This window comes from Delphinapterus leucas, chromosome 16 (assembly GCF_059928025.1).
Source record: "Delphinapterus leucas isolate spDelLeu-1000000601 "Yukka" chromosome 16, BTC_Dleu_Yukka2, whole genome shotgun sequence".
Taxonomy (NCBI): Eukaryota; Metazoa; Chordata; class Mammalia; order Artiodactyla; family Monodontidae; genus Delphinapterus; species Delphinapterus leucas.
The window spans coordinates 52,802,814-52,830,512 of NC_143144.1; the positions used below are offsets into that span (position 1 = coordinate 52,802,814).

The 27,699-nt window shown below is 38.0% G+C and overlaps 1 protein-coding gene across 1 annotated transcript in view; it reads right to left on the reverse strand.

The window, feature by feature from the left end:
* Positions 1–5,668: 5,668 nt before the first annotated feature.
* The window catches only part of CPEB3 (cytoplasmic polyadenylation element binding protein 3), a 202,824-nt gene continuing 180,793 nt past the window's right edge, over positions 5,669–27,699 (reverse strand). The window contains exon 9 of the mRNA XM_089897930.1: positions 5,669–5,857. Within this exon, the coding sequence (XP_089754056.1) occupies positions 5,819–5,857 (39 nt within the window). The 3' untranslated portion in view covers positions 5,669–5,818. The remainder of the gene's footprint in view (positions 5,858–27,699) is intronic.

Sequence of the window (27,699 nt, forward strand, 5' to 3'; positions counted from 1 at the left end):
CTTGTACAGCTTGGTGAATGGTGTCATGGGGAGATAAAGAATACTGAAAAAGGAACAGATTGGGAAGGGGGAGAGTAGGAAATCAAGAATTGTCTTTTGGTTGTTAAATTGAGATCCTTGTTATATCAAAGGAGAGATGTTGAATCTAGAGCTCAAAGGAAAGGTCAAGACTAGAGAGAGAAATTTGGAAGATAGTATTTTTAAGGAATGTATGGGACTGAATGAGGTCTCCTGTGGTGTTATTTATATAGTGAAGTAGTATACAGCAGTGAAAAATCAATGACTATAGTAAAACATGGATAAATCTCAAAAACAATGTTGAATGAAAAAAATAAAATATGTATAGTTTCAGTCTATATAAAGACTGAAAACAGGTAAAAATGAAACACTGTTTAGGGATATACAAACAAATCACATATATGGTTATTTCACAATTGAAACATAAAAAACTGAGTGACAGTCACATGCACAACACTTATTGATCACTTCCTACTCTGTACCAAACACAATGGGAGAAGCTTAAAGACCAGTGAGGAGGAAGGATACCTTAGCCAACAACTGATATGGTTACATTAATTTCAGTAGTAGACCTCAAGGCAAAAAATATTACTTACAGTAAAGAGGGGTGCCTCATAATGATAAAGTGATTTCAGTTAACCAGGAAGTTATAACAACTCCAAACTGATACACACCTCAAAATCCATAAAGGAAAAATAGACAACTACATAAAAGGAAATGGACAGGTCCAAGGTCATAGTTAGAGATTTTAACACACCTCTTTCAGTAGAACAAGCAGGCAAAAAAAAAAAAAAAAAAAAGCAACAGGATATAGACACTTTGAATAATATGGTTGACAAATGTGACTTAATTGACATACCTAGACATACCCAGCAACTCCAGAATACATTCTTTAGAAGCTTATGTGGCACATTCACCACAATTGACCATATGCTGAGCCATAATGCAAGTCCTGGCAAATTTTAAGAAATTAAAATCACAAATACAGTGTCCACTTTCTCCACTCCTATTCAGGAGAGTGTAGTATTGGCATAAAGATAGATCAAAGATAAACTTAAGGTCCTTCCTTGTGCAATATGACGATAAAAGGAAAGCACACACATCAGAAAATAAGAGACAAAACTTTTGACTCACAATGTCTATGTAGAAAATTCCGAAGAATCTACAAAAAAGCTACTAGAATTGAGTTTAGGAAGTTCTCGGGATACAAAGTCAATATACAAAAAGTCAAATGTATTTTTATACTTGGCAATAAAAAATTGGAAACCGAAATTTTTAAACATACTTTATATAAAAGCACCAAAATCCATAAAATAAATCTTAGAAAACATGTAAAAGGTTTGTGTGCTGAAAACTACAAAAATGCTGATGAAGGAAATCAAAAAGATAATAAAAAATAGAGATACATATTATGTATCAAAACTCAAAATTGTTAAGATTTTTCAGTTCTCTCCATACAGATCTATAGACACAAAGCAATTCCAATCAAAGTTTCCAGGAGGACATTTTGTACATATCAAACTGATGCTAAAATTTATATGGGAAGGCAAAGGAACCATAGTAATCAAAGAAAACTATGAAAAAGGAAACAGTTGTAAGACTTACACTGCCAGATTTTAAAGCTTACTATAAATGTGTAGTAGTCAAGAGAGTGTAGTACTGGCATAAAGACAGATTAATGGAACAGAACAGACTGCCTACAAATATACTGACACTTAAATAGTCAATTGATCTTCTACAAAGGTGCTAAGGCAACTCAATGGACAAGATAATCTTTTCAAAAAGTGTGTGTCCATATGCTAAAAAAAAATAATAATAACCCACAACTCCAAACATACCTTATATCTTATGCAAAATTTAATTCAAAGTTAAACGTGGACATACATGATAAACCTAAAGCCATTTAACTTCTATAGAAACAGAAAACATCAGAGAAAATTTTTGTGATGTTAGGTTGGGCAAAGATTTCTTAGAAATTATACTATAAACATGATCCATAGGAGAAAAAATGTAAGTTGTACTTTGGAAAAAAGTAAGAACTTCCACTATTTGAAAGACACTAGAAAGAATGAAGAGCCACAGCATGAGAGAAAGTATTTCCAAATCACATATCTGATAAAAGGCTTATATCTTGAACATATCAAGAATACATAAAGAACTAAAACTCAGTAAGCAACCCAATTTAAAAACAAGCAAAAGATTCGAACAGATACATCACCAAATAAGATATATGAAAGACAAATAAGCACATGAAAACAGGTTCAAAATGTTCAACATCTTTTCCAATAGTGTGTAGTGGTATATCCACTACAATTACACACCTATGAAAATAATTCAAAATTTTAAAAACTGACAATATGAACTGCTGATGAAGATGCAAAGTGGTATGGCCACTTTGGAAAACAGTTTGGCTGTTTCTTAAAAAGTTAAGCATACACTTACCAGATGACCCACCAATCCCATTCCGAGTTATTTACCTGAGTGTAATGAAATATGTTCCCACAAAAACTTGTACACAAATGTTTATAGCAGCTTTATTCAGAACAGACAAAGGATGCAAACCACCCAAATGTCCATTAACTGACAAATGGATACATTTGACAAATGGCTATTTGGCCATAAAAATGAATAAAGTACTGATGTATGCTACAGTATGGATGAACCTTGAAAACATTTTGCTAAGTGTAAGCACTTAGTCACAGAAGACGACGTAGTGTATGATTACAATCATATGAAACATCCAGAATGGAGAACCATATAGAGACAGAAAGAAAACTAGTGATTACTTTAGGCTGGGAGTGTGGTATAGGTGGGTGATAGGGAAAGGGTTCAGATTTCTTTGTGAAGTGATGAAAATGTTCTAAAATTAATTGTGGTGATGGTTGCATGGATCTGTGAATATATCAAAAAACACTGAATTGTACACTGAAAATGGGTAAACTGTATATGAATTATATCTCAAGAATTTTTTTTAAAAAAGAGTTTCTAGGGAAAGCCAAAGGAAAGAGGGGAGACAAAAACAAGGACACTAGGGGAAACTGAAGCCCCCAACACCTACAATTACGGCAAACGTTAAACAGAGCCTAACTCACAGCAAAATAGACATAAAATCTCACACTAAAGGCCTATTTACCTATTTCCCAATATGTCATGCCCAGCTTTCAACAAAAAATTACAAACAAGCTAGAGCAAGAAAAGACACAATCTGAAGAGACAAAGCATGATTACCAGACTTTGGAATTATCATATTAGAAATTTAATGGCCGTACTACCCAAAGCAATCTACATATTTAATGAGATTCCTATCAAATTATCCATGACATTTTCCACAGAACTAAAACAAATAATCCTAAAATTTATATGGAACATAAAAGACCCAGGATTGCCAAAGTAATCCTGAGGAAAAACAACAAAGCAGGAGGCATAACCTCCCAGACTTCAGACGATACTACAAAGCTACAGTAATCAAAACAGTGTGGTATTGACACAAAAACAGACATATGGATCAATGGAACAGAATAGAGAGCCCAGAAATAAAGCCACACACCTATGATCAATTAATCTTCAACAAAGGAGGCAAGAATATACAATGAAGACAAGACAGTCTCTTCAGCAAGTGGTATAGGGAAAGCTGGACAGCCACATGAAAATCAATGAAATTGGATCACACCATCACACCATACACAAAAATAAACTCAAAATGGCTTAAATGGGAGGGAGGGAGACGCAAGAGGGAAGAGATATGGGAACATATGTATATGTATAACTGATTCACTTTGTTATAAAGCAGAAACTAACACACCATTGTAAAGCAATTATACCCCAATAAAGATGTTTAAAAAAATGGCTTAAAGACTTAAACACAAGACATGACACCATAAAACTCTTAGAAGAGAATAGAGGCAAAACATTATCTGACATAAATTATGCCAATGTTTTCTTAGGTCAGTCGCCCAAAGCAATAGAAATAAAAGCAAAAATAAACACATGGAACCTAACAAAACTTACAAGTCTTTATACAGCAAAGACAACCATAAGCAAAATGAAAAGACAACCTATGGACTGGGAGAAAATATTTGTAAATGATGCGACCAACAAGGGCTTATTTCCAAAATATACAAACAGTACATACAACTCAACAACAAAAACAACCCAATCGAAAAATGGGCAGAAGACCTAAATAGACATTTCTCTAAAGAAGACATACAGGGGCTTCCCTGGTGGTGCAGTGGTTGAGAGTCCGCCTGCTGATGCAGGGGACACGGGTTCGTGCCCCGGTCCGGGAAGATCCCACATGCCGCGGAGCGGCTGGGGCCGTGAGCCATGGCCGCTGAGCCTGCGCATCTGGAGCCTGTGCTCCGCAACGGGAGAGGCCACTACAGTGAGAGGCCTGCGTAACACAAAAAAAAAAAAAGAAGACATACAGGTGGCCAAAAGGCACATGAAAAGATGATCAACATTGCTAACTATTAAAGAAATGTAAATCAAAACTACAATAAGATACCACCTCACACCTGTCAGAAGGGCCATCATTAAAAAGTCTCCAAATAATAAATGCTGGAGAGCATGTGGAGAAAAGGAAACCCCCTTACACGTTGGTGGGAATGTAAATTGGTGCAGTCACTACGGAAAACAGTGTGGAGGTTCCTCAAAAAACAAAAAATAGAGTTGCCATATGATCCAGCAATCCCATTCCTGGGCATATATCCAGACAAAACTATAATTCAAAAAGATACACGCATCCCTATGTTCACAGCAGCACTATTTACAATAGCCAAGACATGGAAACAACCTAAATGTTCACTGACACATGAATGGATAAAGAAAATGTGGTACATATAGACAGTGGAATACTACTCATCCATAAAAAGGAAAGAAATAATGCCATTTGCAGCAACATGGATGGACCTAGAGATTATCATACTAAATGAAGTAAGTCAGAAAAAGAAAGCCAAATACCATATGATATCACTTATATGTGTAATCTAAAATATGACACGAACTTATTTACAAAACAGAAACAGACACACAGACATAGAGAACAGAATTGTGGTTGCAAAGGGCGGGGTAGGGGAGGGATGGAGTGGGAGTTTGGGATTACTAGATGCAAACTATTACATATAGAATGGATAAAAAACAAGGTCCTACTGTATAGCACAGGGAACTATATTCAATATCCTGTGATAAACCATAATGGAAAAGAATATGAGATACTTCCCTGGTGGTCCAGTGGTTAAGAATCCACCTTCCAATGCAGGGATGCAGGTTTGATCCCTGGTCAGGGAACTAAGATCCCACAATCCATGAGGCAACTAAGCTCACGCACCACAACACTGAGCCCGTGCACCACAACTAGAAAGCCCACGTGCTCTGGAGCCCGCCTGCCACAACTAGAGAGCCCACGTGCTGCAACTACTGAGCCCGTGTGCTCTGGAGCCTGCACACTGCAACTACTGAACACATGCACTCTGGAGCTCATGCACCACGACTAGAGAGAAGCCCACGTGCCTCAACGGAGAGTCTGTGTCCTGCAACGAAAGATCCCATGTGCTGCAACTAAGAACTGACGCAGCCAAAAATAAATATTTTTTAAAAAGAGAATATGAAAAAGAATGTGTATATATATATATGTGTGTGTGTATAACTTAGTCACTTTGCTGTACAGCAGAAATTAACACAACATTGTAAATCAACAATACTTCAATACAATTTTTTGAAAAAAGGAAATGCTAAAAGTCAAGAACACTGTAATAGAAATGAAAAATACCTTTGATGGGCTCACAGTAGACTTGACACTGAGTCAGTGGATTTGAAGATATGTCAATAAAAACTTCCCAAACTGAAATGAAAATAAAAACAATGAAAAAGACAACACTATTCAAGAATTGAGAGAAAATTACAGTGTAACATATGCATAATGGAATAGCAGAAGTAGAGAGAGAGAGGGAGCAAAAAGAAATATTTTAAGTAATAATGACTGAGAATTTTCCAATATTAATGTCACAGAGCAAACCACAGATCCAGGAAGCTCCGAAACACCAAGCAGAATAAATCCCCACCCCACCAAATTTGCACCTAGGCATATCATATTTAAACTGTAGAAAATCAAAGACAAAAATTTTTGAAAGAAGCCAGAGGAAAAAAACACCTTACCTATGGAGGAACAATGATAAAACTTACATCAGACTTATCTTCACAAATCATGCAAGCAAAAAAGGACTGGACTAAAATATTTAAAGTAGTGAAAGAAAAATATCCACCTACCTACAATTCTGTATCAAGCAAAACTATCCTTCAAAAATGAAGCAATAAAGACTTTCTAAGACAAATAAAAACTGAGGGAATTTGTCACCAGTCAACCTGCCTTGCACAGAGTATTAAAAGAAATTCTTCAGAGAGAGGGAAAATGATATAGGTCAGAAATTCAGATCTACATAAAGAAAGGAAGAACATGAAAAGGAAAGGAAATAAAACCTTTTACTTTCAAAATTCTTAATCTAATAGTAACTATTCAAAATAACAGCAAGAATATATTTGCTGATTATAGGTTATATGTAAGTGAAATGAATGACAGCCATGCTATAAGGGACAAGAAGGAGGAACTGGAAATACTCTATTATAAGGTATCTGCACTACCCATGAAGCATGGAATAGTGTTATTGGAAAGTGGACAGGGCTTCCCTGGTGGCGCAGTGGTTGAGAGTCTGCCTGCCGATGCAGGGGACACGGGTTCGCGCCCTGGTCTGGGAGGATCCCACATGCCGCGGAGCGGCTAGGCCCGTGAGCCATGGCTGCTGAGCCTGCGCGTCTGGAGCCTGTGCTCCACAACGGGAGAGGTCACAACAGTGAGAGGCCTGCGGACCGCAAAAAAAAAAAGAAAGTGGACATAGATTAGTGTAAATGCAAACTGCAAACCCTAGGGCCTCTAGTAAAAAATAATTTGTTAAAGAAGTATAATTGAAGTTCTAAGAAATGAGAGAAAAGGAACTTCCCTGGTGGCGCAGTGGTTAAGAGGCCACACTCCCAATGCAGCAGGCCCAGGTTCGATCCCTGGTCAGGGAACTAGATCTCACGTGTGCTGCAATAAGAGTTCACATGCCACAACTAAGAAGCCTGCATGCCGCAACTAAGGAGCCGGCAAGCAGCAACTAAGGAGCCCACAAGCCGCAACTAAGGAGCCCTCCTGCTGCAACTAAAGGAGTCCACATACTGCAACTAAGGAGCCGGCGAGCCGCAAATAAGGAGCCCGCCTGCTGCAACTAAGACCTGGCGCAACCAAATCAATTAATTAATTTTAAAAAAAGGAATGAGAGAAAATAGAATCTTAACAATTTGCTCAGATAAATCCAGAGGAGGCAGAAAAAGAGGGAAAATTTAAAAACAAATGAGAGCAATGTATAATAAACAGCTATAAACAGCAATGTATAATAAATACTCACTAAATATAAATTACCTAAACACACCAATTAAAAGGCAGAGACTGAGAGAGGATATTGAAAAAATGAGACCCAATTATATGTTATCTACAGGAGACCCACTTTAAATACAAAGACATAGATTAGAAGTAAAGGAATGGAATCACCTCATACCATTAGGGTAGCTATTACTAAAACAAAACAAAAAATAGAAAATAACAAGTGTTACCAATAATGTGAAAAAATTGGAAACTTTGTGCACCCTTGTGGTGGGAGTGTAAGATGGTACAGTCACTATGGAAAACAGCATGGTGATCCGTCAAAAAATTAAAAATATAATTACCACTTGATCCAGCAATTTATACTTCTGAGTATCCAACAGAACTGAAAACAGGATCTTAAAGAGATATTTGCACACCCATTTTCTTTTTTTTTAATTTGTGATTTTTATTTTTTTATACAGTACATTCTTATTAGTCATCAATTTTATACACATCAGTGTATACATGTCAATCCCAATTGCCCAATTCAGCACACCACCATCCCCACCCCCCAGCAGCTTTCCCCACCTTGGTGTCCATGTTTGTTCTCCACATCTATGTCTCAACTTCTGCCCTGCAAACTGGTTCATCAGTACCAGTTTTCTAGGTTCCACATGCATGCATTAATATACAATATTTGTTTTTCTCTTTCTGACTTACTTCATTCTGTATGACAGTCTCTAGATCCATCCACGTCTCAACAAATGACTCAATTTCATTCCTTTTTATAGCTGAGTAATATTCCATTGTATATATGTACTACAACTTCTTTATCCATTCGTCTGTCGATGGGCATTTAGGTTGCTTCCATGACCTGGCTATTGTAAATAGTGCTGCAATGAACATTGGGGTGCATGTGTATTGCTGAATTATGGTTTTCTCTGGGTATATGCCCAGTAGTGGGATTGCTGGATCATATGGTAATTCTATTTTTAGTTTTTTAAGGAACCTCCATACTGTTCTCCATAGTGACTGTATCAATTTACATTCCCACCAACAGTGCAAGAGGGTTCCCTTTTCTCCACACCCTCTCCAGCATTTGTTGTTTGTAGATTTTCTGATGATGCCCATTCTAACTGGTGTGAGGTGATACCTCATTGTAGTTTTGATTTGCATTTCTCTAATAATTAGTGAGGTTGAGCAGATTTTCATGTGCTTCTTGGCCATCTGTATGTCTTCTTTGGAGGAATGTCTATTTAGGTCTTCTGGCCATTTTTGGATTGGGTTGTTTCTTTAATATTGAGCTGCATGAGCTGTTTATATATTTTGGAGATTAATCCTTTGTCTGTCGATTCGTTTGCAAATATTTTCTCCCATTCTGAGAGTTGTCTTTTCGTCTTGTTTATGGTTTCCTTTGCTGTGCAAAAACTTTGAAGTTTCATTAGGTCCCATTTGTTTATTTTTGTTTTTATTTCCATTACTCAAGGAGGTGGATCAAAAAAGATCTTGCTGTGTTTTATGTCAAAGAGTGTTCTTCCTATGTTTTCCTTTGTGTGTGCCCTCCAGGAGTAGAGTCTCTGTTTCCCCCAGTCCTGTCAAAGTCCTGCAATCAGTTCCCACTAGCCTTCAAAGTCTGATTCTCTAGGAATTCCTCCTCCTGTTGCCAGACCCCCAGGTTGGGAAGCCTGATGTGGGGCTCAGAACCTTCACTCCAGTGGCTGGACTTCTGTGGTATTAAGTGTTCTCCAGTCTGTGAGTCACCCACCCAGCAGTTATGGGATTTGATTTTACTGTGATTGCGCCCCTCCTACCATCTCATTGTGGCTTCTCCTTTGTCTTTGGATGTGGGGTATCTTTTTTAGTGAGTTCCAGTGTCTTCCTGTCGATGACTGTCCAGTAGCTAGCTGTGATTCTGGTGTTCTCGCAAGAGGGAGTGAGAGCACGTCCTTCTACTCTGCCACCTTGATTCTTCTGCACACGCATTTTCCTAACAACCTTATTCCCAATAGCCAAGAGGTAGAAGCAACCCAAGTATGCATCAATGGATGGATGAATGGATAAACAAATTGTGGCATCGACAAACAATGGAATATTACTCAACTTTAAAAAAAGAAGGAAGCCCTGCAAAGCCCTCTCCAGGCCACATGGGTCCTGGGGGCATAGGAGAGAGGCTGGGGAAATAAGGCAGGCAGGAGGGGCCCTCCGGGTGGGGTCCCCCACCCTCTGAGGCCAGAGGCAGGAGGCAGCCTGGGCCCCTTCTGTTCTGTTGAGCCTAAGCCCTACACCCCACACCTCCCACACCTTTCCAGCCCTGTGGGTTCTAAGCATAGGCCCTGCCCACTGCCCAAACCTCACCCCTGCTTATGCCCCTCTCCCCACAACCCAGGCCTTTTCCACCTTTTTTTTTTCCTCCTCCTCTTTTTGACTATTGTGGTCCTTCTGGTTGTTGTTTCATCTATATTTTTATTTTTATATTTTTTCTAACATATCTGTTAGTTTTCTAGTCTAATCTTATTTTTTACTTAGTTATTGTTCTTTTTTTTTGTCCACCCCACGTGGCTTGCAGGATCTTCATTAACGAGCCAGGGGTCGGGCCAAAGCTCCTGTGGTGGGACTTCCAAGTCCGAACCACTGGACTAACAGAGAACCTCAGACCCCAGGGAATATTCATCGGCGTGAGGTCTCCCGGTGGTCCTCATCTCAGCACCAAGACCCACCTCTACTCAACAGCTTATAAACTCCAGTGTTGGAAGCCTCAGGCCAAACAACCAGTAAGACAGGACCACAATCCCACTCATAAAAAAAAGGAAAAAAAAAAATTAGACAGCAAAAAAATACGTCACAGATGAAAGAGCAAGGTAAAAACCTACAAGACCAAATAAATGAAGAGGTAATAGGCAATCTACCTGAAAAATAATTCAGAGTAATGATAGTAAAGATGATCCAGAATCTCAGAAACAGACTGGAGACATGGACTGAGAAAATACAAGAAATGTTTAAGAAAGACCTAGAAGAACTAAAGAACAAACAGAGATGAATAACACAATAACTGAAATGAAAAATACACTAGAAGGAATCAATAACAGAGTAACTGAGGCAGAAGAATGAATAAGTGAGCTGGAAGACAAAATGGTGGAAATAACTGCTGAGGAGCAGAATAAAGAATGAAAAGAATTGAAGACAATCTCAGAGACCTCTGGGGCAACACTAAACCCACCAACATTCAAATTATAGCAGTCCCAGAAGAAGAGAAAAAGAAAGGGTCTGAGAAAATATTTGAAGAGATTATAGTGGAAAACTTCCCTAACATGGGAAAGGAAATAGACAACCCAAGTCCAGGAAGCACAGAGAGTCCCATACAGGATAAACCCTAGGAGAAACACAGCAAGACACATATTAATCAAACTAACAAAAATTAAATTCAAAGAAAAAATATTAAAAGCAGCAAGGGAAAAACAAAAAATAACATACAAAGGAATCCCCATAACGTTAACAGCTGATTTCTCAGCAGAAACTCTGCAGGCCAGAAGGGAGCAGCAGGATATACTTAAAGTGATGAAAGAGAAAAACCTACAACCAAGATTACTCTACCCAGCAAGGATCTCATTCAGATTCAACGGCGAAATTAAAAGCTTTTCACGTAGTAAGGTAGATAGCTAGGGGGAAGCAGCCGCAAGGCACAGGGATATTAGCTCGGTGCTTTGTGACAGCCTGGAGGGGTGGGATAGGGAGAGTGGGAGGGAGGGAGACGCAAGAGGGAAGACATATGGGAACATATGTATATGTATAACTGATTCACTTTGTTATAAAGCAGAAACTAACACACAATTGTAAAGCAATTATACCCCAATAAAGATGTTTAAAAAAAAAAAAAAAAAAAGAACGTAGGGGCAGGACAGGAATAAAGATGCAGACGTACAGAATGGAGTTGAGGACATGCGGAGGGGGAAGGGTAAGCTGGGATGAAGTGAGAGAGTGGCACGGACATATATACACTACCAAACGTAAAATAGATAGCTAGTGGGAAGCAGCCGCATAGCACAGGGAGATCAGCTCGGTGATTTGTGACCACCTAGAGGGGTGGGATAGGGAGGGTGGGAGGGAGACGCAAGAGGGAGGAGATATGGGGATATATGTATATGTATAGCTGATTCATTTTGTTGTACAGCAGAAACTAACACACCATTGTAAAGCAATTATACTCCAATAAAGATGTTAAAAAAATAAAAAAAAATAAAAAATAAAAAAAAAAGCTTTTCAGACAAGGAAAAGCTAAGAGAATTCAGCACCACCAAACCAGCTTTACAACAAATGCTAAAGAAACTTCTCTAGGCGGGAAACACAAAAGAAGAAAACACAAAAACAAACCTAAAACAATTAGGAATATGGTAACAGGAACATACATATCGATAATAACCTTGAATGTAAATGGATTAAATGCCCCAACCAAAAGACACAGACTGGCTGAATGGATATAAAAACAAGACCAGTACATATGCTGTCTACAAGAGACCCACCTCAGACCTAGGGACACGTACAGACTGAAAGTGAAGGCATGGAGAAAGACATTCCATGCAAATGGAAATCAAAAGAAAGCTGGAGTAGCAATACCCATATCAGATAAAATAGACTTTAAAATAAAGACTTACAAGAGATAAGGAAGGACACTATATAATGATCAAGGGATCAATCCAAGAACAAGATATAACAATTATAAATGTTTATGCCCCCAACATGGGAGCACCTTAATGCATAAGGCAAATGCTAACAATCATGAAAGGGGAAATCGACAGTAACACAATAATAGTAGGGGACCTTAACACCCCACTTACACCAATGGACAGATCATCCAAACAGAAAATAAATAAGGAAACCCAAACTTTAAATGACACAACAGACCAGATAGATTTAATTGACATTTACAGAACATTCCACACATAAGTGGCAGAATACACTTTCTTTTCAAGTGCACATGGAACATTCTCTGGGATAGATCACACCTTGGGTCACAAATCAAACCTCGGAAAATTTAAGAAAAAAACTGAAATCGTATCAAGTATCTTTTCTGACCACAACGCTATGAGATTGGAAATCAGTTACAGGAAAAAAATTGTAAAAACCACAAATACATGGAGACTAAACAGTGCACTACTAAATAACCAAGATATTACTGAAGAAATCAAAGAAGAAATTAAAAAACACATAGAAGCAAATGACAACAAAAACACAACGACCCAAAACCTATGGGACACGGCAAAAGCAGTTCTAAAAGGGAAGTTTATAGCAATTCAGTCTCACCTCAAGAAACAAGAAAAATCTCAAATAAACGATCTAACCCTACACCTAAAGCAACTAGTGAAACAAGAACAAAGAAAACCCAAAGTCAGTAGAAGGTAAGAAATAATAAAGATCAAAGCAGAAATAAATGAAATAGAAACAAAAAAAAATAGCAAAGACTAATAAAACTAAAAGCTGGTTCTTTGAGAAGATAAACAAAATTGATAAACCCTTAGCTAGACTCATCAGGAAAAAAAGGGAGAGGGCACAAATCAATAAAATTAGAAATGAAAAGGAGAAATCACAACTGACACTGCAGAAATACAAAGGATTATAAGAGACTACTACAAACCACTATATGCCAATAAAACGGACAACCACAAAGAAATGGACAAATTCTTGGAAAGGTACAATTTTCCAAGACTGAACCAGGAAGAACTAGAAAATATAAAATGACCTATCACAAGTAATGAAATTGAAACTGTAATTAAAAATCTTCCAACAAACAAAAGTCCAGGGCCAGATGGCTTCACGGGCAAATTCTATCAAACATTTAGAGAATAGCTAACACCCATCGTTCTCAACCTCTTCCAAAAAATTGCAGAGGGAGGAACACTCCCAAATTCATTCTATGAAGCCACCATCATGCTGATACCGAAACCAGAAAAAGATATCACAAAAAAAGAAAATTACAGACCAATAACACTGATGAACATAGATGCAAAAATCCTCAACAAAATACTAGCAAACGGAATCCAACAGCATATTAAAATGATCATACACCATGATCAAGTGGGATTTATCCCAGGGATAAAAGGATTTTTCAATATATGCAAATCAATCAATGTGATACACCACATTAACAAATTAAGGAATAAAAACCATCTGATCATCTCAATAGATGCAAAAAAAGCTTCTGACAAAATTCAACAACGATTTATGATAAAAAAAAAAACTCTCCATAAAATGGGCAGAGAGGGAACCTACCTCAACATAATAAAGGCCATATATGACAAACCCACAGCCAACATCATTCTCAATGGTGAATAACTGAAAGCATTTCCTCTAAGATCAGGAACAAGACAAGGATATCCACTCTCACCACTCTTATTCAACATAATTTTGGAAGGCCTAGCCATTGCAATTAGAGAAGAAAAAGAAATAAAAGGAATACAAATTGGAAAAGAAGAAATAAAACTGTCACTGTTTGCAGAGGACACGATACTATACATAGAAAATCCTAAAGATGCCACCAGAAAACTACTAGAACTAATCAATGAATTTAGTAAGGTTGCAGGATACAAAATTCATGCACAGAAATCTCTGGCATTCCTATACACTAACAACGAAAAATCAGAAAGAGGAATTAAGGAAACAATCCCATTTACCATCACAATAAAAAGAATAAAATACCTAGGAATAAACCTACCTAAGGAGGTGAAAGACCTGTACTCAGAAAACTATAAAACACTGATGAAAGAAATCAAAGATGACATAAAGAGATGGAGAAATAAACCATGTTCTTGGATTGGAAGAATCAACATTGTGAAAATGACTATACTACACAAAACAATCTACAGATTCAATGCAATCCCTATCAAACTACCAATGGCATTCTTCACAGAATTAGAACAAAAAATTTTACAATTCGTATGGAAACACAAAAGACCCTGAATAGCCAAAGCAATCTTGAGAAAGGAAAACAGAGCTGGAGGAATCAGGCTCCCTGACTTCAGACTGTACTACAAAGCTACAGTAATCAAGACAGTATGGTACTGGCACAAAAACAGAAATATAGATCAGTTAGTACAGGATAGAAAGCCCAGAGATACACTCATGCACATATGGTCACCTAATTTATGATAAAGGAGGCAAGAACATACAATGGAGAAAAGACAGACTCTTCAATAAGTGGTGCTGGGAAAACTGGACAGCTACATGTAAAAGAATGAAATTAGAACACTACCTAACACCATACACAAAAATAAACTCCAAGTGGATTAGAAACCTAAATGTAAGGCCAGACACTATAAAACTCTTAGAGGAAAACATAGGAAAAACACTCTTTGACATAAACCACAGCAAGATCTTTTTTTACCCACCTCCTAGAGTAACAGAAATAAAAAAAATAAACAAATGGGACCTAATTAAACTTAAAAGCTTTTGCACAGCAAAGGAAACCATAAACAAGATGAAAAGACAACCCGCAGAATGGGAGAAAATATTTGCAACTGAAACAATGGACAAAGGATTAACCTCTAAAATATACGAACAACTCATGGAGCTCAATATCAAAAAACCACACAATTCAATTAAAAAAATGGGTGGAAGACCTAAATAGACATTTCACCAAAGAAGACAAACAGATGGCCAAGAGGCACATGAAAAGATGCTCAACGTCACAAAGAAACGCAAATCAAAACTACAATGAGGTATCACCTCACACCAGTCAGAATGGCCATTATCAAACAATCTAGAAACAATAAATGCTGGGAAGGGTGTGGTGAAAAAGGAACCGCCCTGCACTGTTGGTGGGAATGTAAATTGATACAACCACTATAGAGAACAGTAGGGAGGTTCCTTAAAAAAACTAAAAAGAAAACTACCATATGACCCAGCAATCCCACTACCGGGCATATACCCTGAGAAAACCATAATTCAAAAAGAGACATGAACCACAATGTTCACTGCAGCACTATTTACAATAGCCAGGACGTGGAAGCAACCTAAGTGTCCACTGACAGATGAATGGATAAAGAAGATGTGGCACATATATACAATGGAATATTACTCAGCCATAAAAAGAAACAAAATTGAGTTATTTGTAGTGAGGTGGATGGACATAGGGTCTATCATACAGAGTGAAGTAAGTCAGAAAGAGGAAAGCAAATACCGTATGCTAACACATATATATGGAATCTAAAAAAAAAAAAAAATGGTACTGATGAACCTAGTGCCAGGACAGGAATAAAGATGTAGACATAGAAAATGGACTTGAGGACACGGGGGTGGAGGGGGAAGCTGGGGCAAAGTGAGAGTAGCATCAACATGTATACACTACCAAATGTAAAACAGTTAGCAAGTGGGAAGCAGCTGCATAGCACAGGGAGATCAGCTCGGTGCTTTGCGATGACCTAGAGGGGTGGGATAGGGAGGGTGGGAGGGACGCTCAAGAGGGAGGGGATATGGGGACATATGTATGCATATGGCTGACTCACTTTGTTGTACAACAGAAACTAACACAGTATTGTGAAACAATTATACTGGAATAAAGATCTATTAAAAAATATAAAGAAAGAAAGAAGGAAATTTTGACATATGCTACCATATGGATAAACCTTGAGGATATCATGGCAAGTGAAGCAAGCCAGTCATAAAAAGACAAATACTGTATGAGTCCACTTAAATGAAGCATCTAGAGTAGTTAACTTCATAGAAACAAAGTAGAATGGTGGTTGCCAGGGGCTGGGGAGGAAGAAGGTGGGGAGCTGTTGCTTAATGGGTATAGAGTTTCAGTTCTGCAGGAAGAAAAACTTCTGGATATCCACTGTACAACAATGAATATACTTAATACTACTGAACTGTACACTTAGAAATGGTTTAGATGGTAACTGTTGTGTTATGTGGGGTTTTTTTAACAACTAAAAATAAAATTTTTTTTAAAGTAGAGATGAAGAAAGATATATCATGCTAACACAAATCAAAAGAAAGCGGTAGTAGTTATACTAATTTTAAACAAGGCAGACTTCAAAACGAGGGAGATTATCTGGGATAGAAAGGGGCATTATATAATGATAAAAGGATCGATTCTCCAAGAAAAACATAACAATCCTTAAGATATATGCACCTAACAAGAGAACATGCAAATACCTGAGGCAAAAACTGATAGAACTGGGGGCTTCCCTGGTGGCTCAGTGGTTGAGAGTCCGCCTGCCGATGCAGGGGACGCCGGTTGGTGCCCCAGTCTGGGGGGATCCCACATGCCGTGGAGCGGCTGGGCCCATGAGCTATGGCCGCTGAGCCTGCGCGTCTGGAGCCTGTGCTCCACAATGGGAGAGGCCACAGCAGTGAGAGGCCCGCGTGCCACAAAACAAAACAAAACAAAACTGATAGAACTGAAAGGAGAAATAGATAAATCCACTATTATACTTGGAGGTGTCAACACATCTCTATCAGTAATTGACAGATCCAGCAGGCAAAAAATCAGTAAGGATATAGTAGAACTGAACAATACCCAACAGCAGAATATATATATTTCTCAAGCTGACATGGAACACTGACCAAGATAGACTACATTCTGGGCCATAACATACACCTCAACAAACTTAAAAGAACAGAAATCATACAAAGCATGCTCTAAGACCACAATGGAATTAAACTGGAAGTCAACAGAAGAAAGATAGCTGAAAAATTCTAAAAATATTTGGAGATTAAATGACACATTTATAAATAACACATGGATCAAAGAAAAAATCTCAAGAGAAATTAAAATAATATTTTGAACTAAATGAAAATACAACTTATCGTTTTATAATAATATTGTAATATTTTATATTATAAATGACAAAAGATACAAAATCAAAATCTAAGCTTCCACTTTAGTAGAGAAAGAAAAGTAAATAAACCAAATGCAAGCAGAAGAAAAAAATAAAAATGAGAAGCCACCATCATCTTGATACCAAAACCAGACAAAGACTACCAAAAAATAAAATTATAGGCCAATATCTTTGATGAATTTAGATGCAAAAATTCTCAACAAAATATAAGCAGACCAAATCCAACAACACATAAAAATGGTCATATACCACGACCAAGTTGGATTCATCCCAGGGTCACAAGGATGGTTCAACATATGCAAATCAATCAATGTGATACACCCCATCAACAAAAGAAAGGACAAAACCACATTATCATCTCAGTAGATGCAGAAAAAGCATTTGATAAAATTCAACACCGATTCATGACAAAAAACCCTTACAAAAATGGGTACAGAGGGAACATATCTCAACATAATAAAAGCTATTTATGACAAACCCACAGCCAATATAATACTCAATGGTGAAAAGCTGAAAGCCTTCCTATTAAAATCTGGAACAAGACAAGGATGTCCACTCTCACCACTTCTCTTCAACATAGTATTGGAAGTCATAGCCACAGCAATCAGAGAAAAGAAATAAAACGTATTCAGATTGGTAGGGAAGAGGTAAAATTGTCATTATACGCAGATGACATGATACTATATATAGAAAAACCCTAAAGACTCCACACAAAAAGTACTAGAACTGATAAATGAATTCAGCAAGGTAGCAGGATACAAGATTAACATACAGAAATTGGTTGCATTTTTTTACGCTAACACTGAAATATCAGAAGGGGAATGTAAACAAACAATCCCTTTTAAAATTGCATCCAAAAAAATAAAATACTTAGGAATAAACCTCACCAAGGAGATGAAAGACTTTCATGCTGAGAACTATAAAACATTAATAAAGGAAACGAAACACGATTCAAAGAAATGGAGAGACATCCCATGCTCTTGGATTGGAAGAATATTGTTAAAATACTACCCAAAGCAATCTACAGACTTAATGCAATCCCTATCAAATTACCCATGATGTTTTTCACAGAACTAGAAAAAATAATCCTAAAATTTATATGGAACCATAAAAGACCCAGGATTGCCAAAGCAATCCTGAGGAAAAAACAACAAAGGAGGAGGCATAACCCTCCCAGACTTCAGACAATACTACAAAGCTACAGTAATCAAAACAGTGTGGTACTGGCACAAAAACAGACATATGGATCAATGGAACAGAATAAAGAGCCCAGAAATAAACACACACACACCTATGATCAATTAATCTTCGACAAAGGAGGCAAGAATATACAATGGAGAAAAGACAGTCTCTTTAGCAAGTGATATTGGGAAAGTTGGACAGCCGCATGAAAATCAATGAAGTTAGAACATACCCTCTCACCATACACAACAATAAACTCAAGATGGCTTAAAGACTTAAACATAAGACATGACACCATAAAACTCCTAGAAGAGAACACAGGCAAAACATTTTCTGACAAAAATTGTACCAATGTTTTCTTAGGTCAGTCTCCCAAAGCAATAGAAATAAAAGCAAAAATTAAAAAATGGGACCTAATCAAACTTACAAGCTTTTGCACAGCAAAGGAAACCAGAAACAACATGAAAAGAAAACCTACTGTATGGGAGGAAATATTTGCAAACAATGTGACCGACAAGGGCTTAATTTCCAGAATATACAAACAGCTCATACAACTCAACAACTACAAAGACAACCCAATCGAAAAATGGTCAGAAGACCTAAATAGACATTTCTCTAAAGAAGACATACAGGTGGCCAACAAACACATGAAAAGATGCTCAACATCACTAATTATTAGAGAAATGGACATCAAAACTACAATGAGATAGCACCTCGGACACCAGTCAGAAGGGCCATCATTAAAAGGTCTACAAATAATAAGTGCGGGAGAGGGTGTGGAGAAAAGGAAACCCCCTTACACTGCCAGTGGAAATGTAAATTGGTGCAGCCACTGTGGAAAACGGCATGGAGGTTCCTCCAAAAACTAAAAATAGAGTTGCCATATTGATCCAGCAATCCCATTCCTGGGCATACCCATACCCAGACAAAACTATAATTCGAAAAGATACATGCACCCCTATGTTCACAGCAGCACTATTTACAATAGCCAAGACATGGAAACAACCTAAACGTCCACTGACAGATGAATGGATAAAGAAGACGTGGTATATATACACAATGGAATATCAGTCATAAAAAAGAATGAAATAATGCTATTTGCAGCAACATGGATGGACCTAGAGATTATCATACTAAGTGAAGTAAGTCAGAAAGAGAAAGACAAATACCATATGACATCACTTATGTATGAAATCTAAAATATGACACCATTGAACTTATCTACAAAACAGAAACAGACTCACAGACGTAGAGAACAGACGTGTGGTTGTCAAGGTGCAGGCGGGTGGTTAGGGGAGGGAAGGACTGGGAGTTTGGGATTAGCAGAGGCAAACTATTATAATATAGGATGGAGAAACAACAAGGTCCTACTGTATAGCACAGGGAACTATATTCAATATCCTGTACAAACCATAATGGAAAAGAATATGAAAAAATATATATATGTATAACTGGGTCATTTTGCTGTACAGAAGAAATTAACAGAATATTGTAAGTCAACTACACTTCAATAAAATTTTTAAAAAAGAAATAAAAATGACAGCAAAAAAATCAATGACATTGAAAACAGGAAAATGATAGAGAAAATGAAACCAAAAATGTTGGTTCTTTGAAAAGATCAATAAAATTGATAACCTCTAGCTAGGCGAACCAAAAGAAAAAAAGAGAAGGCACTGGTTACTAATATCACAAGTGAAGAAGAGACCACCACTACTGAGTCTATGGACATTGAAAGGTTAATAAAAGATTGTGAACAAATCTATCTCTATGCCCACAGTTTGATAATTTACATGAAACAGACCAATTCCTTGAAAGGTACAATCTACCAAAACTCACACAAGGAGAAATAGATACTCTGAATAGACCCGCATCTATTAAAGAAACTGAATCAATCACTAATAACTTTCCAAAACAAAAAGCACCAGACCCAGATGGTTTCAATAATGAATTCTACCAAACACTGAAGGAACAAATGATATCAATTCTCTACAAAATCTTTCAGGAAATAGAAGCAGAAGGAACACATCCCAGTTCACTCTATGAGGAGAGCGTTACTCTAATACCAAACCAAATAAAGGCATTACAAGAAAGCAAAACTATTAGACCAATATCTCTCATGAACACAGATGCAGAAAGCTTCAACAAAATATTAGCAAATCAAATCCAATAATGTATAAATAAAATTATATACACCATGGCCAAGAGGGATTTATTCCAAATATAAAAGGCTGGTTCACTATTCAAAAATCAATTAGTATGAAAAGCTGCTCAACATCACTAATTATTAGAGAAATGCAAATCAAAACTACGATGAGGTATCACCTCATACCAGTTAGAATGGGCATCATCAGAAAATCTACGAACAACAAATTCTGGAGAGGGTATGGAGAAAAGGGAACCCTCTTGCACTGTTGGTGGGAATGTAAATTGATACAGCCACTATGGAGGACAGTATGGAGGTTCCTTAAAAAACTAAAAATAGAATTATCATATGATCCAGCGATCCCACTACTGGGCATATACCCAGAGAAAACCATAATTCAGCAATACACATGCACCCCAATGTTCATTGCAGCACTATTTACAATAGCCAGGTCATGGAAGCAACCTAAATGCCCATCCATCGACAGACGAATGGATAAAGAAGTTGTAGTACATATATACAATGGAATATTACTCAGCTATAAAAAGGAATGAAATTGAGTCATTTGTTGAGACGTGGATGGATCTAGAGACTGTCATACAGAGTGAAGTAAGTCAGAAAGAGAAAAACAAATATCGTATATTAACGCATGTATGTGGAACCTAGAAAAATGGTACAGATGAACCGGTTTGCAGAGCAGAAGTTGAGACACAGATGTAGAGAACAGACGTATGGACACCAAGAGGGGAAAACCACGGTGAGGTGGGGGGATGGTGGTGTGCTGAATTGGGCGATTGGGATTGACATGTACACACTGATGTGTATAAAATTGATAACTAATAAGAACTTGCAGTATAAAAAAACAAACTATGGGCTTCCCTGGTGGCGCAGTGGTTGAGAGTCCGCCTGCCGATGCAGCGGACACGGGTTCGTGCCCCGGTCCGGGAAGATCCCACATGCCGCAGAGCGGCTGGGCCTGTGAGCCATGGCCGCTGAGCCTGCGCGTCCGGAGCCTCTGCTCCGCAACGGGAGAGGCCACAACAGTGAGAGGCCTGCGTACCGCAAAAAAAAAAAAAACCAACTAATACTAAACTTTCTTTGGGTTATTTGTATGAAATATGTTAATATAAATGTTTCAGACATTACATGAAATTTCTGAAAATCTTATATGTTCTGGTATAATGTTATAAGTCATAATTCTAGTTATTACTTTAAAATGTATATCTCAGAAATAACTAAATTTCCTTGTCAATTGCATTTTATGAACTTTCATCAAATCTTTAACCGTGGTCATTTTTAAGTCTTTTGTCATTTACAGACAGTGCTGGGTGTATTCTGATGCTTTTGCAAATATGTTCCTATAAAAGGGTTTCATCTTCAAGGAATTCATGGAAAAGACTCTGACAAGTACAGGTTTCTGGTCACTGACTAGACTGCTGAACTGAATGAATAAGCATTTTCAGAACTCTAATGGAAAACTGATGAATTCATAGAAGTGCCAACAAAAGATCAAGATGAAAAAAATTAATTACATGGGACAGTGAACTGATGAGGATGATTATAACTTTTGTGACTTTCTGTTTGAATAAAAAAAAAATCCCACAAGGACTCAGAGGCAAAAATATACAAATCAATTTTCACCGCAAAGTAAAGGAGCTGTTACAGTGGAGGATTCCTGGACTGAAGGTCAATATTATGACATAGTATGAGTGTGTTTCGTGTTTGGTAATTGCAATCATTGTTGCTTTTGTTGTGGTCATCCATTTACAATGCTTGGTGTCAGTTTATCTATCTCTTGCAAAAATAAAATACAGTGTGTGTGTGTGTGTGTGTGAAAAAAAATCAATTAGTATAATCCATCACATCAACAGGCTAAAGAAAAATCATGTCATTATCTCAATAGATGCAGGAAAGGCACTTGACAAAACTCAACACCTATTCATTATAAAAACCAGCAACAGAGGGGAACTTCCTCACCTCGATAAAGAACAACTATGAAAAACCTACAGCTAACATCACACTTAAGGCTAATAATCTAGATGCTTTCCACGTAAGATTGGAAACAAGGCAAAGATGTCTCTTCTCACCACTCCTGTTCACTATTATACTGGAAGTCGTAGCTAACACAGTAAGAAAAGGAAATAAAAGGTATACGGATTGGGAAGGAAGACATCAAACTGTCTTTGTTTGCAGATGACATAGGGTTTTATGTGTAGAAAATCTCAAAGAATTGACAAAACAAACAAAAAACCCTGGAATTTATAACAGATTATGTAGCAAGGTTGTAAGATATAAGGCTAAAAAATAAAAAGTTCATTGCTTTCATATATATCAACATTAGCACCCAAAAATGAAATGCTTAGTTATAAACCTAAAATATATGTGCAAGATTTATATGAGGAAAACTACAAATTCTAATAAAAGAAAAAATAATAAATGGAGAGATATTTCATATTCATGGATAAGAAGACTTAATACTGTTAAGATGTCAGTTCTTCCCTAGCTGATCTGCAGATTTAATGCAATCCCAATCCAAATCCCAGCAAGTTGCTTTGTGGATACTGACAAACTGATTCTAAAGTTTGTATATAAAAGGAAAAAACCTACAATAGGCAACACAATACTGAAAAAGAACAAAGTTGTGAGACTGATACTACCTGACTTTAAGACAATATAAACCTACAGTAATCAAGATAGTGTTGTACTGGCAAAAGAATAGACAAATAGATCAGTGGAACAGAATATAGAGCCCCAAAATAGACCCTCACAAATGTAGTCAAACCAATCTTCGACAAAGGAGCAAAGGTAATACAATGGAGAAAAGATGATCTTTTCAACAAATGGTGCTGGAACAACTGGACATCCACATGCAAAAAAAGTGAATCTAGACACAGACCTTACACCTTTCACAAAAATTAACTCAAAGCAGATCACAGACCTAAATGTTAAATGCAAAAGTATAAAACTTCTAGAAAATAACACAGATGACCCTGGGTTTGGCAATGAATTTTAGGTACAACATGAAAAGCACGGTTCATGAAAGACAAAATTAATAAGTTGAACTTTATCTCTAAAACATATAAAGGACTTGTAGCCAATGTATACAAAAAATTCTTAAAACTCAACAATAAGAAAGCAGTCAATCCAATGTAAAAAATAGGCTAAAGAACTCAACAGACTTCTCACCAACAATAATACAGACGGCAAACAAGCACACGAAAAGCAAAATTGTACAGTCGCTTTGGAAGACAGCTTGGCAGTCTCTTACAAAGCTAAACATATGTTTACCATATGATCCAGCAATCGTGCTCACAGATGTTTACCCAAATGAGTTGAATACTTATGTCCACGCAAAAACCTGCACATGGACGTTTATAGCAGCTTTATTCATAATTGCCAGAAACAGGAAGCAACCAAGACGTTCTTTAGTAGGTGAATGAATAAGTAAACTATGGTACTTCCAGACAATGGAATATTATGCAGCACTAAACAGAAATGAGCTGTGAAGCCATGAGAAGACTTGGAGGAATCTTAAATGCATATTACTAAGTGAAAGAAGCCAGTCTGAAAAGTCTACATAATGTATGATTCCAACTATGACATTTTGCAAAAGGCTCAAACTATAAAGAGAGTAAAAAGAAGAGTGATTGCAAGGGGGAAGGGGGAGCACACGGGATTTTTAGGGCAGTGAAACTACTCTGTATGATACTATAATGGTGGATACATGACATTATGCATTTGTCAAAACCCATGGAAATGTACAACATAAAGAGTAAACTCTCTATATATGGAATGGATAAACAACAAGGTCCTACTGTATAGCACAGAGAACTATATTCAATATCCTGTGATAAACCATAATGGAAAAGAATATGAAAAAGAATGTGTGTGTGTGTGTGTGTATATATATATGTGTGTGTGTGTGTGTTTGTGTCTGAGTCACTTTGCTGTACAGTAGTAATTAACATTGTAATTCAACTATACTTCAATAAAAAATAAATTAAAAAAAGAGAAAACCCTAATTTAAACTGTGGACTTTAGTTAATAATTTATCAATATTGGCTATCAACTGTAACAAATGTACCACCCTAATGCAAGGCGTTAATAGGGGGAACTTGAGGGGAGAGAACTGACGGGGGTGCATGGGAACTCTGTACTATTTGATCAAATAAAGTGAATAAAAAAGAGCTACACGATAAAAAAAACCCAAACCCCAAACCAATTAGAAAATGGGCAACAATAGAGACATTTCACTGAAGAGGGTATAGAGATGACAAACATGAACATGATAAAATGTTTGACATTATTAGCCATTAGAGAAATGCAAATTAAAACCACCGTGGGGGCTTCCCTGGTGGCGCAGTGGCTGAGAGTCCGCCTGCCGATGCAGCGGACACGGGTTCGTGCCCCGGTCCAGGAAGATCCCATGTGCCGTGGAGCGGCTGGGCCGTGAGCCATGGCCGCTGAGCTTGCGTGTCCGGAGCCTGTGTCCGCAACGGGAGAGGCCACAACAGTGAGAGGCCCGCGTACCGCAAAAAAAAAAGAAAAAAAAAAACAAAACACAAACTATTGATAAACAACCAAGATGAATCTCTAGAGAATTATAATGATTGAAAAAAGCCAATCCTCGACTTCCCTGGTGGGACAGTGGTTAAGAATCCGCCTGCCAATGCAGGGGACATGGGTACGATCCCTGGTCTGGGAAGATCCCACATGCTGCAGAGCAACTAAGCCTGTGCGCCACAACTACAGAGCCTGCGCTCTAGAGCCCGCTCGCCACAACTACTGAAGCCCGTGCAACTAGAGCCCGTGCTCTGCAACAAGAGAAGCCCACGCACTGCAACGAAGAGTAGCCCCCGCTCGCCACAACTAGGGAAAGCCCACGCACGCACAGCAACGGAGACCCAACACAGTCAAAAATAAACAAATAAATAAGTTTATAAAAGAAAAAGAAAAAAGCCAATCCCAAAAGGTTACACACTGTATGTTTCCATTCTTCTTTTTTCCGGTTGCAGAGCATGCGGGATATGTGATCTTAGTTCCCTGACCAGGGACTGAACCCGTTGCCCCTGCAGTGGAAGCGTGGAATCTTAACCACTGGACCGCCAGGGCAGTCCCTATATTCCATTCTTGAAATGAGAAAGTTATAGAACTGGAGAACAAATTAGTCATCGTTGCCATGGCTCTAGGGAGGTGGGAAAGGGAGGGTAGCGGGTGTTCTTATGGTGACGGAAATACTTTTCATTTTGTCTGTATCAATGTCAGTATTCTGGGTGTAATATTTAACACAATTTTGCAAGATATTAGGGGGAAACTGGGTAAAGAATACATGGAATCTGTCTTATTTCTTACAACAGTGTCTGCATCTACACGTTATCTAAAAATAAAAAAGGTATAATGTTAAAAAGTCAATCAGGCTATAAATGTGGAAGCGGGGGCCAACAGATCTTGTTAAATGTTAAACAAGACATCACATAACCCAGTCCGCACATGCACATGTGAGATTAACTGGCTTTCAATGTCTGATGCTTTACCATCAACTGCAGAGACTAGTGGATGGAGGGTTTTTAAACTCTGTTTCTCGATTCCACCCCTCCTCCCAAATTGACTGAAACAAAACAAATCCTCCTGGATGTTGGTAAGCTTAAGGAAGAGTGGAACGGAGCCTAGACACGGGAGCAGGGAAGACGGGGAGCAGGGAGACTGAGGTTTGGGTGATTGGGAAAGCAGGCCAGTGTGGATGGGCGCCTGCTAGCAGTGACAGCCAGAAAAGAAGTCTGGTTCAGGAATAAGAGTGAATTGCATGGAGGCTGCCTGGAAAGAACTGCATTTGTGCCAAGCATCAGCTTTTACCTTTCACAGAGCCCCCCTTTTTTTTTTGTTTTAATGCTCCATTAAAACATAGAAAAGTGCACAGATCTCAGTGTATGGCTCAGTGAATTTACACAAACTGCACACACCTTGTATGCAACACCCAGATCAAGAGTTACCCACAGCCCAGCAGCCGCCTCCATGCCCCCTTTCAGTTACTCCTTCCCTGTTTATACAAATGGAATCATACATTATGTACTCTGGCGATTTTGATCAACATTAAGTTTGTGATGACCTTCCGTAATGTGGCATATACTTGTAGATCTTCACTCTTATTGCTATACAGTGTCCCATTTGTGGATACACTACAATGTATCCATTCTAATGTTGGAGGGCATTTGGATAGCTTCCAGATTGGGGCTATATGCTGCTGTGACCCTTCTTGTAGTATCTTTTGGGAACATGCTACACATCTGTTGGGATTCTGCCTATGAGTGGAAAGGCGGAATCATAGGATATACACATTCAGCCCTTGTAAACAGTTTTCTAGTATGGTTGCGCCACCTGACACCTCTATCAGCACTTATCTAGATTCTTCCTGATACTCAGTATTTCCCGTCTTCTAAATTTTAGTCCTTCTTATGGGTATGTATTGGAACTGAGTTTTTTTGTTTGTTTTTAATAATGAGTAATGAAATCGAGCAGAAGGGCCCTTTTGAAAGGAGAGACCAGGCACGCAAGACAACTCCCCACCTTAGGGGCTAGAACTTGCCCGGGGAGTCCTTCTTCCATTTGCAAAAAAAAGAGTCTCACTTGGCTCAGGCCTGCACTGAAGGTGACAAGTTGGAATGTTTCCCTTATACTTAACAGTTCAGCTCAAACCATCTTAACCAAAGATTTGAACAGTAACAGCAAAGAAGAAAACTCCATGACTTGGGCTGACCCTTACAGGGCCAGAATTAAATATTGAGGTGAATGTACATGGAGTTACAGACAAGCCCTTTATCTACACACAAACAATGACCAGACGAAGAATTTGTTTCCTCCATAATACTCCGTAATGGGACAGAATACAGATAACTTTCAGTTATCTGTTCCAGTGATAGAGTCATTCCAGCCATTTATCTGTGGGGACCCCTTGGACCTCCAAAGTTGATATTAAGATGATTTTAAACTGAAGACATTGGAAATTCAATAGATGCAAAAGAAGCTTTTTCAAAGCTTCCCTTATCTGACTAAAGGCAGAAGCTTCTGAGAGCGAGGCTGTAATCAATCAATGAACGCCCTCTCCTGGGGAGTTTCACTGGCCAAAAGAA